At 36.9% G+C, this 20,124-nt stretch overlaps 1 protein-coding gene across 1 annotated transcript in view; it reads right to left on the reverse strand.

Annotated features, from left to right (window-relative positions):
- ADAMTS17 (ADAM metallopeptidase with thrombospondin type 1 motif 17) overlaps window positions 1-20,124 on the reverse strand; it is a 502,569-nt gene that overhangs the window by 471,713 nt on the left and 10,732 nt on the right. Inside the window, 1 exon segment of the mRNA XM_043985378.1 lies at window positions 5,116-5,281. Within this exon segment, the coding sequence (XP_043841313.1) occupies window positions 5,116-5,281 (166 nt within the window).

Raw genomic sequence — 20,124 nt, forward strand, 5'->3', positions numbered from 1 at the left:
AGGGCTGTGGGGGGCAGCTAGGTGGCACAGTGGATAAAGCACTGGCCCTGGATCCAGGAGGACCTGAGTTCAAATCCAGCCTCAGACACTTGACACTTACTAGCTGTGTGACCCTGGGCAAGTCACTTAACCCTTATTGCCCTGCAAACAAACAAACAAAAACCAAGGCCCTTTCACTAAGAAAACAGAATTTGGGAATTGCAATAGATTTGTTTTATTTTTAAATATCCTATGTCTAAAAATTCATACAAAGCAGATAGGGAATAGATTTGACCATTAGTTAGCTGAGTTACAGGAGGATTGGTCTTATATTTTCTGACACACATTTTCTACCCACATATGAGTGTGTACATATAGAGGGCTAGCATTATCATAATTGAGACTTGTGTGGTTCAGAAGGAACCAAGATATTTTTCCCTGTGATATGAGAATGCAGAGGAAGAAGGGAAAAGATGAAAAAACAAAGAAGTCCAGAAATGAAATTAGAGTCTTTCTTGGCATTCCTGCTACCACCACCCTCTGCCACATGATCTAGCTCTATTCTCAACTTGTGTATTCATTCAAATGTCTTCATTAGGGGCTTTTATTGCATCAAGAAGAGAGTTTCCATAAAATAGGCTTAGGAACAAATGAGAAAACACAAGCACAATTGATCTTTTCATAGTCTGAGAAAATGTTGGTAGCCACTGATTTTAAACACATACCCATTAAGGTAAGATAGGAACAGAAGTCTCTACACAAGTCCCAGTGTATGTTCTGGTTGTTAGACAATCAGAATGGTTGACAAATATTAGCCTAGTGTCTAACATAAGCCCTTTTGGGAGATTGGGGATGAGGGGTTAGACAGACCAGAATGTAGCCATTAGGTTCTACTCCTTCTGTTTCATACTATTGGTATACATGAAACTTCTAGGCCAATAAATCTATTTTAAACCCCAATTGCATACCATTATTCATTTCTAATGTTTGAGAGAAATTCCTTGTTTTATCAGTCATTTAATAAACATTGATTAAGTATGTTTCATGCACCAGGCTCTGTACTGAACACTAGAATATGAAAAAAGGTAAAAACTGACTCTACCTTCAAGCAGCTCCTATTCTAACATGAAGACACCCTGTAAATAACTGGATATATACAAGATATATCTAGGGTAGATGAAAGGTAATCATGGAGGAAAATGCATGAGCAGTTGTGGGTTCCCCTACAGAAGATGGGATTGGAGCCCAGTCTTTAAGAAACAAGGAAAATTGAGAGCCAAAGTGAGAAGCAAGAGAATTCAGGAAAGGGGAACAACCAGGTAAGATCTGAAATAGAATGTTCATTTGAGGGACTCCAAGTAGCCCGGTGTAGCTGGATGGAAGAGCACTAAGAGCTGAATGTAAGGGTAAGATAACTAGAGAGGGAAGAAGGCTACAGATTGTGAAGGGCTTTAAATGCCGGTGAATTTATATTTGATCCTGGTGGTAACATGGATGCTTTGGGGTTTATTAAGTAGAGGGGTATATAGAGAGAACTACAGTTGAAGAAAATTGCTTTGGCAATGGAAATTGAAAATGGATTGGAATGGAGAGAAACTTGAGGCAAGGAGACCTATTAGAAGGTTCTTGCAAATGTCCAGGATAGAAGTGATGTGAGTCTGAGGCAGGATAGCAGCTGAATGTGTGGAGAGGAGGAGATATATACTTGAGATGTTGTAGAAGTGAAAATGATAAGATTTGGCAATGGGTGGGATATGTGGGGTAAGAGAGATGTTGAGGATAACACCAAAGGTGTTGGTCTGAGTGAATGGGAAGATAATGGTGCCTCAACAGTAATAAGAAACTTGGAAAGAGGAGACCGAATAGAGGAAAAATAACAAGTCCTGCTTTGTACACATTGGGCTTGAGATGCCTATGATATATCTAGTTTGAAGTGTCCAAGAGGCATTTATATATGGAGGACTGAGGCAAAGTATATAGATGTAGGAACCATCTACTTACAGATGACAATGAAACCCACAAAAAACTGATGAGATCACTAAGCAAGACAGTATAGGAAGAAAGGAAGAGGAATCAGAACAGACCCATGAGTAGTATACATGACCTGGATGGACTTTGAGAACAAGGACAGAGCATCATTATAAAAACCTAAAGAGGAGAAAATATCCATAAAGATAAAGTCATCAACAGTAACAAAATGCTCCAGAGAGGAAGAAAGACAAGGATAAAGAAATAGCTAGTTATTTGACAATTATGAAATCATTGATACTTTGAAAAGGGCTAAAACAGTTGATACTTCTCCAGTACAAAGAAAGCAACCTAACTTTAAAATTACTCCTAGATCTAAACTATCCAAATATGTCTTTTTCTCTTCTGTTCTTTTTTCTTTCCTTTTCTTTCTTTCCTATTCTTTTCTCTTCAGACTGGGTGTCCTTATCTCACCCTGGCAAGAAACACAAGAGTTACACACAAGCCTGATTCCACTCTGGTTAACACAGGACCTTTGCCTGATGTTGCTTCCAACCTAAGCCAGTTCACTTCTTCTTAGGAAATCTGGTGGTTCCTCACTTCCAAGGGATCACCATATGATTGCCAAACTTAGTACAGACACCTGATGGCTTAGCCCACTCTATCTTAGAACTTCTAACCAGAGATCTGGCAGGCTGAGCCTCCTCAAAAGAATGGGTTACAATATGCACTGCCATACCCAGAAAATATATTAATTTAAAGAAACTTTCAATCTCCTTGCCTTTATATAGTCTATTAAGGTAGTTAACATAAAAATCTTGAATTTCAAAGAACACAAAACTGACCAGAGTAAGTGAGTTGTCTCATAAGAATCATTTTTCAAAACTGTTAATAAGGTTATGACTGTTTAGTTCCCAACTAAAAAGAACAGGAAAGTTCTAATTTGCTCTGGCATTCTTTTGTCATTTATAATTCATAACTTCTCAATGCTCAAGGGATATCCATTATCCAAGCAATATTATCATTGCAAAAAAGAGAAAACAATTGGCTGTACCTTGTGCTACAAAACATCATCTTGGATAGAAAGCTGTCTATGCAAGCAGCAGCTGTGTTGAATAGCATGTCTTATTTATAAATAGCAAAAGGATTCAAAAGTTGAGTCATGTAATCAGTGTACTCTGAGTCACTGGCCAACTAAGCAAAGAAACACAATACTTTCCTTGAGAGCAAAAAGAGGGGTATCAGAATAGAGCAGGAAAACATCTAAGAGCCAATACATACAAAAAACAAGGGGTTAAAGGGTGATGTTAGGCAAGCACAAGCACAAAAAAGAAACCTCAGATGGTCAGACAAAGAAACATAATTTACAAAACAGTAAATCCTACTGTGAACAGGAGCTATATTAATCCTCATCAGATGATATTTACTGGATAATGACTTTTTACAGGATGTTATAATGTACTCTTACACATTGCAGAAAATTTCAATCAATTAAAAATGTTTGTCTTAATAAAAAATATGGTACAGAACAAGCATTGATCTGCAAATCAAAGCATTGACCTGCAAGTCAGGAGACCCAAGTTCTAATTCTGGTTCTGCCCCCTAAGTAGTAGTATTATCCTGAGCAATCTCTGTGATCCTCAACCCCTTCATCTAAAAACTCTCTTGGTTTCAGGTCTCATCTGATTTTTAAAATATATTTTTATTGCTTTCATTAAATATTACCCAGTTACATGTAAAAAATTAGCATTCATTTTAAAATATTTTGTTTTAAACTCTCTCTCCCTCTTGCCCCTCCTTTACCCCTTGAGAAGGAAAGCAAGATGTCATTTATTCTGATACAAAGGGATTAAAGAAGATGTAGACTATAATATGGGGGAAAGGGTATAGTTTTTTGTTTATTGTAATGGTTTGGGAATGTTATTACAGTTTTAGAGTATCTATATTTATTTCTATTTATTCTTTTGTTAATGGACCTGGAAAGTAGGTGGGCTCTGGAAAGCCTCAGCTAGTATTTCAATGGTAGCCATCAAGACAGACCAAATTGTTGTTCAGTGTATTTTTTGGAATGAGCACTGTGCTAGTATATTTGGGAAATTGAGAGCTCATGAGCCATCACTTGGGATCAAATTATTTCTACCAATCAGATTAAGTAAATTACCATGCCAAATCACTAGGCAGTATATTAGGGAGATTAGGGTCACATTTAGTAGTGATCAATATACTTCACTCATGACCTGTGCAAAGAGAAGGAAGGAGGAAAAAAGTATAAAGAAGAAATGAAAAGAGAAAGGGAGAACAGAGGTTTGAACTTGTCCACAAAAATAAGTACTTGATTAATTTCCTGATGTATGTTATGATTTAAGGAATATTATCAGATTCTGCTCAAAATTATATTTCTAAAATATACCATGAGCTTTCTTCTCATCATATATGAAATTCCCATTATTGGTATTACTTCTGTGGGTTGAAGGAACTTTGTATACAAAAAGCCACTAATATATCACCTGGAAAAGGTTAGAGTAGGGGCAATGAAGGCAACCTTCTCTTCTAATATTCCTCAGTTAGCATGGGTTTGATTATGCATATGGTTTTTCTAAACAGGTTGTGGGGAACAAAGTGAATTGAAAGGGAAAATGTAATTAACCACCAGAGACAAGGAATTAGGCCAAGAGCCAAAACTTATAGAAGTTGAATATAGACCAAGAAGGCAGGACCTGGCCATTTTCAGTACTAAAGCAGATTTCCCTTTGAATAAGGGTCAACATCATCATGGTATCCTTTGTCCTTATTTGTTACCATCTCTGCCCACAAATTAATATAAAATTATTTGGGCAAAAGTATAGCTATTAAAAGTGTGTGCATTAGGGACAGCTAGGTGGCACAGTGGATAGGGCACCGGCCCTGGAATCAGGAGTACCTGAATTCAAATCCGGCCTCAGATACTTAACACTTACTAGCTGTGTGACCCTGGGCAAGTCACTTGACCCCAATCGCTCACTAAAAACCAAACAAACAAACAAAAAAAAGTGTGTGCATTGTTCTGGTGGTGGTGCACAAAGTACACCAAGAAATACAGAATTTGTTTTTTGTGTAAAGTTTGTTTGTTTGGGGAGAGGGAAGAAAAAGAGTGTTTGCTTAAGCAATTGTACTAGTTCTCAAACCCACCTGTTATAACTTTGCAGAGTTCCTCAGTTATCCATGATTTAGCAGGATCACCAGAATCTGAGGATCTTTTCCGCCTGACCAAGTGTTCTCTTCCACTGAATGAGCCCTGGGAATTATTTACTGGTTGGATTAGCATCTGTTCGCTTCCAATCTGGATATACCCAATCTGTATAAAAGGAAAAACTTGGATGTTTATCATAATCAGGGCCACACTGTAGCAGCCCCAAGAATCAACATATAAACTTCATTCGACTTTTTAAAATGCTTGGAGTTTTCATTCCTCTTTGAAACTTCATGCTTATCCTTGCCCTCAAAAGCTAGTTTGCAAGTATGATTAACATACAATACCAAAAATGAAAACAAAAAACTGTGGGTGGCTGCAATTTGAATCCTATGCTTTCTTCTCCCTCCTCATCCCCCACTTTAGGTAATCCTAACAGCTCAGGACAATCTGCTCACCCTTCAGGAGAGTAACAGCTTTTTGTTGTCTTGTGTGAAACTGCCAGCAAAGCAAGATAAAACAAATTCAATACCACTGACAGCATTTCAAGAAAGATTACACCTGCTCCTTTCTTCTCTTGTTCATAGCCTGCAATTTCACTGCTAAATGGCATTCATTTCTAAATTAACTACCCAGAATTCCTTTGAAATAGATTGACCTAGATAATATAGTTTAGTCTTAGCCTCATTCCAGGACACCCATCCTCTCTTTTTCTCCCCTCAACCCTAAACCTAGCCCTGCATGACCAAAAAGGCCATTATCACCAAATCATAGGGCTGAGTCAGATGAAATGGCACTGTCTTAAGAGTAGATAAATATTCCTCAACCACACTGCTAGTTTCTTCAGAAATGGTGGCCATTTAAGTCAAATTATATTGACCCCATTTTAAATTATTTAAAATGGAAAAGTACCAACCCTCTCTGTGGGGGAAAAAGCAAGCAAATAGAGTGCCCTACTACCCTCAAACCTAAAAGCTACAGCTGATCAAGATAGAGGGTGAGACTGGTGTTTCTCCTCTAAGCAGAGATTCAAGGTTTACATTTCATTAGAACCTGTGCCAAGAACAACTGAGAGATTTTACTGCACAAATAAAACTGTCTGAAAGTGGCACTGCATGACCTACAAGGAAGCTTAGATTTTTCTTTCCTTTTCTTTGAAGTTACAACTTTTATTTGTTCACTCATATACATCAGGGAGATTGGAAAAAATGGGGGCAAGTAGGTACAATGTTGTGACCTCTATAATAGAATTTTGTTTGCACCTAAGGGAAGAGGAAGCTAATTTTAGAACTTCTTAATGATCACATTTTAAAATATTCTATTTGTCAGAAATAAAATGACATTACAGCATGATCCATAACATTAATCAACCCACATGAGTCTTTGTATTCAATTTATGTTCAAATGACTCTATTCTTTCCTACATATTGTATGAAATTTCCCTTATTGCTGTGAAATAAAATACCACTAAGCCTAATATTTGGTTTCCTAGAAAATGTTTTCACAAATACTGACAGTGCAAATTATTATTTATTCAAATATGAAGCAGTAGATAGTGAGTTGGATTCTAAGCCTTGAAGACCTGAATTCATGTCCTGCCCATAATACAAACTAGCCATGTGACCTTCATCAAGTCATTTCTCCCATGCTAAATCTGCATTGCTAGAAAGAGTGTGAGGGTCCAGAAGTGCCTTGGAATAAGGGAAGAGGGGAGACATTTGGAGCAAAATAATCAGGAGATAAAACCAAGGAAAATTATGGGAAATGGTGACATAGGGTTGTTTATATAAAAGCCACAGAAGTGTGTGTGTGTGTGTGTGTTAGAAATAGGTTAGAAATGAAGGATTGTAGAGGATGTGTGAAGAAAGTGTAGCATGAGAAACTGTAGTATTGAACTAGGAGGAGAGACTTCCAATAAGAGGGAGATGAGTGAAGTGAAAAGTGAGAACAAGGACTTCAGACAGCAGCATGAAGCAAAACAGAAAAGATTAGTGAGGGCAACAGGCATTTATTAAGCACCAACTATGTGCCACCTACTACTATGCTAAATGTTTTACAAATTTATCTCATTTGATCCACACAATGATCCTGGGAGGTAGGTGCTATTATTATCCAGTTGAGGAAACTGAGGCAGGCAGAGTTTAAGTGATTTTCCTGGGATCTAATAGCTAGTTAGTGTCTGAGGTCAAATTTAAACTTGAATCTTACTGGATCTAGGTCACTGAATCACCTAGCTACCTAGATAATCTATGGTAATCAGAGAGGGACCCTTCCCAGGGTCATGAAAGGATCAGGCAAGACAAGAAAAGCCCAACGTGCTGCTTAAAACATCACCTAATCTGCACAATGGTCCTTGTGAGTTTATTTTGGTTCTAGTCCCTCCCTTTCCCTGCAAAGAAATTACCTCACAAAACCTCTATTCAAATTTACATCTTTTTTGGGGGGGGGAGGCAATTGGGGTTAAGTGACTTGCCCAGGGTCACACAGCTAGTAAGTGTTAAGTGTCTGAGGCCAGATTTGAATTCAGGTTTTCCTGAATCTAGGGCCAGTGCTCTATCCACTGCGCCACCTAGCTGCCCCTCATATTTACATCTTAAGGAAACAAAATTTAGTTTAAGAAATGCTATCAATTTATCAACCAATAAACATTTATTAAGCACTTACTATATACCAGGTGCTAGTATAGACTATACAACCTCAGTAATATAATTTTCAAATTTTTAGATATTTCTAATTTAAAATTTTCAGATAATTATACAATTATCAATACAAACTTGTCCTTTAGGTGCCATTTTTTTAAACAGAAACTTTTATTCTAGTTATGTTTCTGCAAGTGTCAAGTAACTACTACAATTAGTTTGGTCCCCTTATGAAAAGAGAAAGTAAGAGAGTTGCAAGAATTTCTGACTTTTTAGGGAAAATGAAATGTTCCTTCTCTGAGAAGATGGAAGAAGTTCTTTAAAAGAGGAAAAAAAAGATGAAGAATCTGAAGAAACTGAGGGGAATTCCCTAAACCTGTGTCAGGAATTATGTGACGCAAAGAAAGAAAGGGAGAAAGAGCATTAAGCCTTTATAGTTATGAACTAGATTTGAAACTTCCCAAATAGAGTGGACCTGGACTCTCTTTTGAGTCTAAATCATTTCTTATGACTTCATGGAAAAATAAAAAGCATCCACAGGTGGACATTTAAAACTAGTCGGGAGAAGAAGTGATGACTTAGTCATTGGCAACTTCCTGTTGAGGAATAGTGAGGTGGATATGTGTCTACTTGACATAAAAAGTCATGAAGTATGGTGTTTGAGATCTGACCAAGAACCTTCTGAGAGTTTTCAAATGTGGCAAGCAACACTTGCTTCTGGTAACTGATATGAGAACAAATGATACCAGAAAGAACCTAGAAAATAATTTTGGGGTTTAGAAAACTGTAGACAAGAAGCTAAAGACCTGAGAAACACAGGTGGTGCCTTCATAACAGATATTGAGTGAAGGTAGGGACTTTATTTGAAAAGGGCGTCTGATATGGGAAGTGAACAAATAATTGCATCAGATGGTGTCAGAAAATGGGTTTTGAATTTTTGAACCAGTGCTTCAGACATAGTAATGATGGTCTTTTGTTGAGGGTTGGAACATATATAACAAAGACTAGTAGAAATCCATTTGTCTGGTGACATGAATTCCCTTATCCTATCATGATTTATATCCCAATAAAGTAAATTTGACTTCATAAATATCATAGAACTTGGGGAAGTGTAACTCATGACAAGAATAAGATATTAAGAAAGACTATGCCTTTTTCAAAAGAAACATATTCAACAAACTTTGTAAAGGACTGCTATTTCTTTATATTTCCTATGAAGAAAGACATAAACCTGAGGGGTGAGCATGGTGGAGGGCATTTGAAGAAAAACAGAAGGAGACATAGCATCAGTATAGTAATGGGAATGTTATTCTTTCTGACCATTTGACCAGAAGGAAAAGAAATAGATGATTAGTTCCAGAAAAAGATCACAAATGTGACTCAGAGAAATAGGCTAGTAGTGGTAGTAGCCACAAACAATCTCGATATCTGCCACTCTGTGCCAAAAGAGGAGAAACTGATAAATTCTTGATTTGCCTTTTTGATCATCACACTCTTTAAAAGCTAGAGGAATAATGAAAGGAACAGCTATTTTGGACCTGATTCTGTCAAGCAAGGAGGATCTGGTTGTTGAAGTGGAAGGGACAAGAAGTGGGAAGAAGTGAATACTATCTTAGAGACTGGGAAAGTCAAGGAGGAAAAAGTTAAAGATTGGCTGAGAGCAGATTTCAAAGAGTTAAGATAAATAATGGATAGTATTCTACAGTCTAAAATCATTCATAATATAGCTCCAGGTTGATGAAATGTTCTCAGGAACAAAATTTTGATGACATAAATACAAAAGATCCCAGTGAAAAAGAATCACAGAATTTCAGAGCTCGATTACCTCAGCAGTAATCTGGCTCAACCCATACCCAAAAAAATCCTCACCACAACAGAACTTAAAAATATAACCCAGTCTCTCTTTGAAGACTTCTAGTGAGGGGGAGCCAGCTCCTCCCAGGGCAACTGATACCACTTTTATTTTTTTTTTTACCACTTTTAGACAACAATTATTGGAAAGTTTTCCCCTGATATCAAGCCTATATTTGCCTCTTTGTGACTAGTCTATAATCTCTTCACTTTCCACAGGACAAGTCTTCATATATCTGAATGCAGCTATTGTATCTTCCCTGAATCTTCTTCAAGTCAATATTCTTACTGCCTTCTCTCAATCCTTATGTGATATTTTTCTCTAGGCTTTTCATTATGCTAGTTGTCTCATCTGCATGATTTGCAACCTAGCAGTGTCTTCACTAAACTGTAGCACCAAGAGCTAAACACAGTGCTCCAGATGTGACTTGACCAAAGCAGAATATGAAGGGACTATCAACTTACTGCTAGATTTATGCCTCTTTTAATGTAGCCCAAGATCACAATAACTTTTTTTGGCTAATACATCCTACATCACATTGCTGATTCATTCTGCAGTCCACTAAAATCCTGTCCTTTTCAAACTATCTGACCATAACTTCCCTATCTTGTGCTTATGAAGGTGATGTTTTTCAACTCAATTATAAGACTTTCATTTACACCCCCCCCATTTAATTTCATTTTATTAAACACAATCCAAAGCTCTAGGCTATCAAGACCTTTTTAATAATGACTATCATCCAGAGTATTAGCTATCCTTTTCAGTTTGGATCATTTTACAAATGTGACAACTTTATCTTTATCCAAGTCATTGATTATATACACATACATACATATCTATACATATCTAGATATATATATATATATATTTTAGACCCCTTGCCAAGTAAACATTAAAATATTACTGTCTATTCTTTGAGTCTAACTATTCATCCATTTCCAAATCCATCTACTGTAATTATCAACTAGTCCATATATTTTTGCAAGACTAGGATAAGATATTTTATCAGACAACATTATAAAAATCAAAGTAAATTGTATTTAGTGCAAACCCTTCATCTATCAGTACAGTAATACTGACAGAAAAGGAAATAAGATTAATCTGGATTACTGATTCAGCTATAGTTCTCCTGGGCCAGGTAAATTGAATTTGTCAAGGACAACTAAATGATATCTTATTTTTCTGCTTATTTATCTTATTTATCAATTTCTGTTAGCCAGTTTTGCATTGTCATTTGCAGTGGAAGGGGGTATTCTTGTAGGAGAAAAAAGATGCCAAGAAATGGCTGAGTAGTTCTTCTTTCTCTCTTTGCTTTGTCAACTATCATTTCTTCTTCATTCCAAGGAATGGTCCTAGCAACATTCCACTCTTACTCTTACTCTTCCCCCAATAAAGCTTTTTAAAACCCTTTTTGTCCTTTGCTTTTCTTACCAGCCTCAGCTTATTCTGAGGTTTAGCACTTCTAACACTATTTTATGGGACCATGCTATTCTCTTATTTCATTATGTTGCCAGCCCTTGCTTCCTCTTTTGTACGTGTATTTTTAAATAAAGGTTGGTCCAAAGTCATCTATATCAGTCGTTATAGACAATAATAAATTCTCCTCCTTTTCAAAACTATTTTTATGTCTTCAAGATTTAAATTTTGAGAATTTCCCATCTCTCCCAGACCAACTTCCCCTGTAGAATCTTGATGCATGAGATCCCACCTATCCTTCCCCCGAACCTTTTAAAATAGGCTTTCCCAAGATCTGTCATATAAAGAACAAGGTGAGTACATATGAATACATTGTTGGTAGGACTGTGATCCAACTACTCTAGAAAGTCATCTGGAATTATGCTAAGAAAGTGACCCTTTAACTTAGAGACCTCACTGCTAACCCCACCCCCTTCAAGGAAATCAAAGATATAAAGAAAGGTCCTATATACACCAAAACATTTCTAGCATCATAATTTGGGGCGAGTGAGAATATCAATGAAGTGGAAAAAAGTAGACACCCATTGTCCGAGGAATGGCTAAATAAACTTAACTATAATTGATTTATATAGAGAACTCTCAGTTGAAGAAACTCTCTCCCAGTGCAGATCATCACCTTTTCTGTAACTTGCTGTCTCAAACAGTTTCCTAGAGCACTGAGAGATTAAATGATTTGCCCACAGTAACATAGCCAGAATGTATCAGAAGCAGGACTTGAACCCAAATCTTGACTTCCAGATTGTCTATCAATTATGCCACATTGCCTCATTAGAAATGATTCAGAGGGGGGGCGGGGCAGCTAGGTGGCGCAGTGGATAAAGCACCGGCCCTAGATTCAGGAGTACCTGAGTTCAAATCCGGCCTCAGACACTTGACACTTACTAGCTGTGTGACCCTGGGCAAGTCACTTAACCCCCATTGCCCTGCAAAAAAAAAAAAAAAAAGAAAAAAAAAAGAAATGATTCAGAGAAGCATGAAAAGACTTCTATCAACTGGAACAGAATGAAATAAGTAAAATGAGAAAATAATACAAAGACCACAACATCATCAATGAAAAGAATCATTAACAACAAAAATTAAAGTGAATGATTTTCAATTATCTTGACCAATCAGGGCCTCAAATAAATAAAGATTTCTCTTCTCTGAGTATGGCCTCTTTGCAGAGATGAAGCACTTTGGGTATGGAATGCTGTCACATTCAGGTTATCTTATTTTTGTTGAACTGTTTTTACCTCTTTTTTATTCTTGCTTACAAAGAGTGGCTCTCTGACATAGGACAGGAAGAAGGTTCTATTTGGAAATTAAGATGCTATAAAATCAATTACAATTTTTAAAGAAAAGGCAGTATCACTATCTAAAGAGACTGATGTGAATGCTCAGGAAATTAACCAAATAGCTAGGTGGTGTAGCAAATAGACTGGCAGACTTGGGTCAGAAAAACCTGAATATGAATTGTACTTCAGACACTTACTAGCCATCTAATCCTGGACAAGTCACTTAACCTTGCTGGGCTTTAGTTCCCTTAGCTACAAAAAGAGACTAATACTAGACCTTACCTCACAGGATTGTTATGAGGATTTGTGAGATTTAAAATTGGATATTAGATCATAAATCTCCCCTACTTAACCTTTCCCTTAATTTATCTCCCAGACTAGTAAATGGAAGAAGCTTTTGGTTTTCTAGATAGACCTTTTATTTATTGTTATGGTAGTCACAAGGTGATGTTGATTAAAAGGATAGGAAAGTAGAAACACAATACAAATCGTCTTAAGTCTAAGCTTAGTCTATATTCCTTATAAAAACTCACCAAACCGAAAAGGCCACCTTTGGAGAGAGACCGTCTGTGCCGCGCCGTCAGGAGCCCAGCCAAGCAGGAAAAAGCCCCACTTCCGTTCTCTCCACCCCGGAAGTCAAGTGCGCCGCAGGCAGTCTGACTTGCGCAGCAGGCGGACTGTTCGTCTCCTCCCCAAAAGGGTGGTCCTTCAAAAACTGGTGTCTTTCAGCTATCCTAACCGACTGTTAAAAACTTTCATATTTTTTTTTACCACAGATTAAATGAGATAATATCTATAAAGTGCTTTGCAAACTTTAAGGTGCTATGTAAATTCTATCTACTATTATTAATCTGTATTTTTAAGTCATACAGAAAATGAAAGTGATGGTATTTAATTGAGGCTACATACAAATGAATAACACAGTCCTATTATAAGAACACTGGCGGGGCAGCTAGGTGACACTTAACACTTACTAGCTGTGTGACCCTGGGCAAGTCACAACCCCAATTGCCTCACTAAAAAACAAAACAAAACAAAACAAAAAAAAAAGAACACTGGCAACACCAAAGCCAAGAATGAGCTGAAGTCTTTAATGTGCTGAATGAATGAATGCATACTATTTAAATAAAATGCAAATAATTAAATATAATAATTTAAATAAAATGCAAAGAAATAAACCAATAAAACAAATAAGATGGATTTTCTAAAAAGTTTTATTGGGACAAGAGAAAAGTAAAATAAAAAGGACAGGACCAATGCCTGGAGCAGATGTAATAAAGATGACAATAGAAAGAGGCAAGGATACCTAACTCTTACTTTGCTTTTTAACCCCTCCACCTTAATGAGGACATTCTGTTCATCCTATCTCTTGACTAGGAAATACAGAACCAAAATAGTTGATGGGTTCTCAAACTGCAACTTGCAATTTAGTGACTGTAACAAGCTTAACAAAGTGAGCCCAAGGAAAGTAGCATAAAAAGAGCATCCAAATCAACTTATTATGAAACGTTCAATTGGGGTTGTGTAAAAGATCTCAAGATCTTGACCTCTGGTGGCAGAGATTGTAGGATACTTTCTCCTAAAGGAAGAAGGGGGTTATTGAAAGATTGGAGTGGGGAGGAGCTTACTTAAAATGCAATTTTGGTAGAAAGAAGTTTGTTATCTGATGGCTTCCTTTTTTAAACTAATTATTATGATACAATGGGTGCTAAGAGCAGATTTTAAAAATCTATTTTATAAATATGGTATCCCAGGACAAAGTCTCCATCACCTTGCTTTAGTTATGGTTCTTCATGGACTTCAAACCTGATACGTATTCCTTTTTTGTTTGTTTGTTTTGCAGAGCAATAAGAGTTGTGACTTGTCCAGGGTCACAAAGCTAGTAAGTGTCGTGTCTGAAGCTGGATTTGAACTCAGGCCCTCCTGAATCTAAGACTGGTGCTTTATCTACTGCGCCACCTAGTTGCCCCCTATATATTCATTTAATGAGAGCAACTTGCTACTTTAACAGGTTTAAGTCTCAAATTTCAAATGAACCACACTCCTAGATATTGGAAGTAGAGCTGGAGGTGAGGAACTCCGGATATAACTACTGAAACATGTGATCTTTGAGAAATTATGCAGAATTTATTCAAAATCATGAGAAAGGTACCACAGAATTGGATTCTGGTAAGTCAATCAGTTTTCAAAAATGGGAAGAAGGTCGATTCTTCAAATAGCAGGCCAGTTAACTTGACCATAATACCTGGAAAAATTCTAAAATACATGGATAAAAGAATGTCTTGTGAGCACTTAGAAAAGAATGCACTTGGTCATTTAAGAGTCAGAATGAATTCATCAAAAATCGGTCATGCCGAATGAACTTCATTTATTTCTGTCGATTAACAAAATAATCAAGGAAAGCCTCAGATGTAATGTACCAAATATTTAACAAAGGCTCTCACAGCCAACCTTGTGAGCAAGATAAAGAGATACAAACTAGAATCAAGTATAGTCAGGTCATTTCAGAACTAGCCATAGGAAGAGTTGTGATTAATCCATCTAGAGGGAGCCTAGAGGGAGATTTCTTAGGGGAATGTCCTGGTTTGGCTCTATCCTCAATGTTTTTATCAATAACTTGGATAAAGGTATAGATTGCATACTTATCAAACTTTTGGTGAATGATAGGAAGCCAATGTACTGGCCAGCTTCCTGGGTTCTATAGTAATGTATGAATCCTCCACAATTTGAAGAGTAAAAGAAGAATGATGTAACTAGGAAGGTAGGATCAGAGTTACAGTAAAAACAAGACAGCATCAAGCACAAGGAATAAAACCCGAAGTGGGGTATAAAGGGAAAGTCATGGGAGATAGTGTTAAAAGTAGAAATGGTGTTGAGAAACCAAGAATCAAAGCAAGGTCTAAGTGTGGACAAACAAGGGGCAAGGTCTGGGGTTCAGGCCATAGGGGTTCAGTGTTAAATGAGTAACAGTGTGTGGAGCTAGACAAAGTTATCTTCTATTGCTGCCATTCAAATTTGTTTATGAGGGTGCAGGAAGTCCTATGCCTGGTCCTCGGTCAGCTCCAAGAAGGCCTTGAAGGGCTATGACAATGACACAAAGCAAGATGAAATTTAAGAAAGATAAATGTGAAGTTCTCTACTTGGGTTCAAAAAAATCAATGGTTCAAGGATAGGACAGCAGAAATGTGACTGCATAATGGAAGACAATGGTTCATGTAAAAAAACTGGAGTTTTTAGCAAACAGCAAGTTTAAAGTCAACAGTATAACTTAACAATAACAACACTGATGTGATCTTCCTCTCCAAAAGTAAGAACATCATGTTCAGATTGAGAAAAAGAGAAATCTTGTTGGATTCCCCCATCTCCAATATTACATTTGGGGTACGGCATTTTAGTAAAGAAATTGCCAAGCATGGAAAACATTAGGGTGAAAGGGGGAGTTAAAACCTTACTATAGAGAATCAGATTTTAGGAACTGATAACCCTTAGCCTGGGGAATTATTTTGGAACACAATAAGTCAACAAGAATTCATTAAACACTTACTAGGTGTCAGGTATTGTCTTTGGAACCAGGGATACAAGTATAAAAGAGAGCTCTTAAAGATCTTATATTCTAGGGGCAGCTAGGTGGCACAGTGGATAGAGCACCGGCCCTGGAATCAGGAGTACCTGAGTTCAAATCCGGCCTCAGACACTTAACACTTACTAGCTGTGTGACCCTGGTTAAATCACTTAATCCCAATTGCCTCACTTTAAAAAAAAAAAAAAGACCTTATATTCTATTTGGGGGAAGGGGGAGGACTTATGCAGATCATATATAATTAAATACAAAGTGACTTGATGGGGTAGGGCACTAAAAATTAGGAAAATTAGGAAAGGGCTCCTGAAGGTGGTGGCATTTTAGTGGTCTTGTGCAGATGCACAGAACAATGAAGGTCATGTATGAGGAACAGAGAGAAGGCCAGTTTAGCTCAAGTATAAAGTACATGACCAGTTGGAGTCAGATTGTGAGACCAAACAGAGGAATTTGCCTTTTGTCCTAGAGGTAATAGGGAGCCAGCCACAAAAGCTTCTTGAGCAAAGGAGAAATCTATTCTTCAGGAATATTGATTGGCCAGCTATGTGGAGGATGGATTGGAAAGGGGAGAGGCTGGTTAGGAGAGTATTACAATATCCCAGACAAGATTTAAGGAGTCCTGAAGAGTATTTGGGGTGTTTGGTACAGATGACTGAGCTGATGAAGAGATGGGATTGACAAAGAGTTGGCAATTGATTAGATGGGGAGGGCAGTGTGTCCAAGTGAAGAGTCAAGGATTACTTGTGAATTGTTATATTATGGGCAGAAATAAGGAAGTTAGAAGAAGGAGTGGTTTTAAGGGGAAAGAAAATTATCTTCTATGTTGGATATGTTGAGTTTGAGCATACTGTGAATACACTTGCCAATTGATACAATGTTATGTCCTACTAGAAATCCTCCTCTTTGCCATGGGAGCTAGAATGGGAGCTATGGGAGAGCTAAAGCTGTTTTTAAAGTTTTTAAAAGTCTTTATTACTAGTGGCAATTGTGTGAAGTACACAATTTCTGGATTGTTGAGTCATGTCAAACATGAACCTAATTATTTTCAATTTATCCCTGCACTCAACAATTACATGGAAATGGTTTTTCCATTGGGTGAACATTTAGCATGATGACAGTAGCATTTCAAAATCTGAAGAAACCTCTGAGATAATGTAGCTCAACACATACCTGCACAAGAATCTCATCTGGGATGATATTGACAAGTGGCCATCAGCCTTTGCCTGAAGATTTTTCATGAAAATTCCTTACCTCATGAAACAGACCCTTCTACCTTTGGGCAGCTCTGATGGTTAGAAAGTTTGTTTTCCTTTTGTTGAGCTAAAATGGGGATATATGCTACTTCTACCCATTTCTTCTAATTCTGCCTTAAGGGGCTAAGAAGAATGAACCATTATAGCCTTTTCCAAATGCTAGCCCAGAAGACAGCTACACCATACCTCCTACATTGCAAATCTGTTTTGTTTTTTTCAGTCTTAGACTACAGAGTATTCACCAACAATGAAATTATGTTAGAGTGCTTCATTGGGTGTCTTTTGTCATCTGAGAGAGTCGAGTCTGGAGGAGTGGCATTGAAATGACTGTGATAGAAAGACAGACATCAGTAAAATATTTTTAAAAGAATCTATGACAATTTACCACTCATTTTAAAAAATCTCATCTCAGACACACACACACACACACACACACACACACACATATATATATATTACACTCGTGAAATAATCATTTGTTTAAAGCAAGGATTCTTAAAGTTTTGTGCATATCATAAACCCATTTGGCAATCCAGTGAAGCCCATGGACCTCCATCCTATAATATTTTAAAATAATTGAAGGAAATGTTAAATTTCAGTTAGAGAATAGTGAAAATAAAGATGCATTTTTTTCATCCATATTCAGAGATCCCCTGAAATCTACCCATGGATCACAGGTCTAAAGAGAATATTACCTTTAATCCTTTATCTTCTGAAATTGTGCTAGAATATAGCTTCTTGAAATCATAGTGTTGTTCTACTTTAAAAGAATGAATGGATTCACCAGATCTGATGTCTTTTCTAATAACTATGCCTGACTCCATTACGTTGGGAAATCATGAAATAGCTCCCATTCTACATGAAATATATTTTAAGTTCTTTGCTCATGTCAGGAAAATGCCTCTGCCAGAGACCTGTGCCAGTTCTCAGCCCCAGCTCTCAAGACTCAGCCAGATGTTTTCAGTTATCATTTGTAGGCCTCAAAGCCAGGTTTGTTCTCACCAGGGTGAAAGGGGAACAATAGAAGCTACAGAGTCCTTTCTTTACTACTGGTATTGTGCATCCACCATCTGGTGTCCCCTTCTCCTCTTCCTTACATTCCTGTGCATTGCCTGGCTGCTGACTGCTTTCTTCCTACTTTGACTAGCTGCTACTTCAACTCAAGGACGTTGGCTTGCTGACTGTATAGAGTTTCAATTTCATACCTTGCTGTGTTTTCCAGTATCTGTGAATTCTTGATTTCTATTTACTTGGCTAGCTTGAAAGTTCACGGTGGTCCTGACACCCTTTTTTTGTCTATGTCTCATTCATGCTATGACTCCTGGATTGTGGTTCCTCATCTTATTACCTGTACTTGCTACCAACCTGTATTTAAGTGTCAGCTCAGGCAGAATATAACATCCATAAACGTAATCCCTAACTAGAATAGGTAGGTAACGAATCAACATGTGGGAATTTTATTTGTTGTGGGGCCACATGTTTCTGCCACCATGCGGACCATTCAGGAAAGAGTCATAATTTATACTTCTACCTCCATAGACAATATAATTTATTGAGTTGTCCAGACTTACAAAGAAAATCTATATCAGCAATGATGATACATCAAAATGTTCAGCAGCAGGAGAGAAGATTAAAACATGCGGTCATTTGGAGTCAAGAGGACTGTGTTCAGATCCCAGCTCTGACACAAACTAATTGTATAGACCACCTCCCTGAGTCTCAGTTTCTTCATCTGTAAAATGGAGATAGTATGTGCACTACCTAATTCACAGAGTAGTTGTGATAAAAGCAAATGGCATACTTCAAAATGCTAAAAAATAAACTAAAATTAATACAACTAATTAATATCTTCAGTAAAGTATTGAGATAGAAAACAAACTACCTAAATAATTAGCTTTTCCATGTGACCAAGAAAAATCAACAGGAAGAGTTAGAAAGAGAATTTCTATTCATGATAACTACAGAATATATAAAATATTTGAAAGTCCGCATAACAAGACACAAAAAGGAACTATGCAAATATAACTATGAAACACTCTTTACAGACAAAATGGAGATCACTCATGCTTTTTCTATGCCATTATACCAAAAATGATAATGTTGACTAAATTAAATGACTCAGTCCCATATCAAACTACCACAGGATTATTTTAAAGAGGCGGCAAAATAATAAAATACATCTAAAGGAACAAAAGATCAAGACTTTCATGGAAAATAATGCAAAGAAGTGGGAAGAAGGGGGTAGCTAAGAGTACCAGATCTCAAACTATACTACAAAGTGGTTACCATAATTATTTGCTACTGGCTAAAAAATGGAGAAAAGTCAATCAGTGGAGCAGATACGGCCTAAAATTCAGTGAAGTAAATTAATATAGTACCATAGGGTTCGATAAACCCAAAGATCATAAAAGATTCACAGTTTGACAAAAACTGCTGAGAAAACTGACAAATTATATTTAGACTAAAATCTTCCACCATCTAACAAAATAAAGTCCAAATTAATATATGATCTAAATATAAAGGGTCCCATAATTAAGAAATTAGAGGTACAAGAAAGAAAATACCTTTTGCAACTATGAATAGGAGAAAAATTCATGAACAGATAAGGAATAGAAAAGATCACAATAAAATAAAATGGACAATTTCATTACAAAAACTGAAAAGCTATTTGCTCAAACAAAATTAATGCAGTTAAAACAGTGAACTGGGGCAAAAAAATCTTTGCAATCTTGTCTTCTCCAATAAAGGTCACATTTCCAAGATATAAGAAAAGGATTCAAATATATGAGAGCCATTCTTCAATAGATAATGGCAAAAAAAAAAAAAAGTTCTCGAAAGAAAGCCAACCTATCGATAGCCATATACAAATACTCTAAAGCATTATTAATTAGGGAAATGCAAATTTTAAAAAATTCTGAGGTTTCAACTCACACTCCT

This window comes from Dromiciops gliroides, chromosome 2 (assembly GCF_019393635.1).
Source record: "Dromiciops gliroides isolate mDroGli1 chromosome 2, mDroGli1.pri, whole genome shotgun sequence".
NCBI lineage: Eukaryota > Metazoa > Chordata > Mammalia > Microbiotheria > Microbiotheriidae > Dromiciops > Dromiciops gliroides.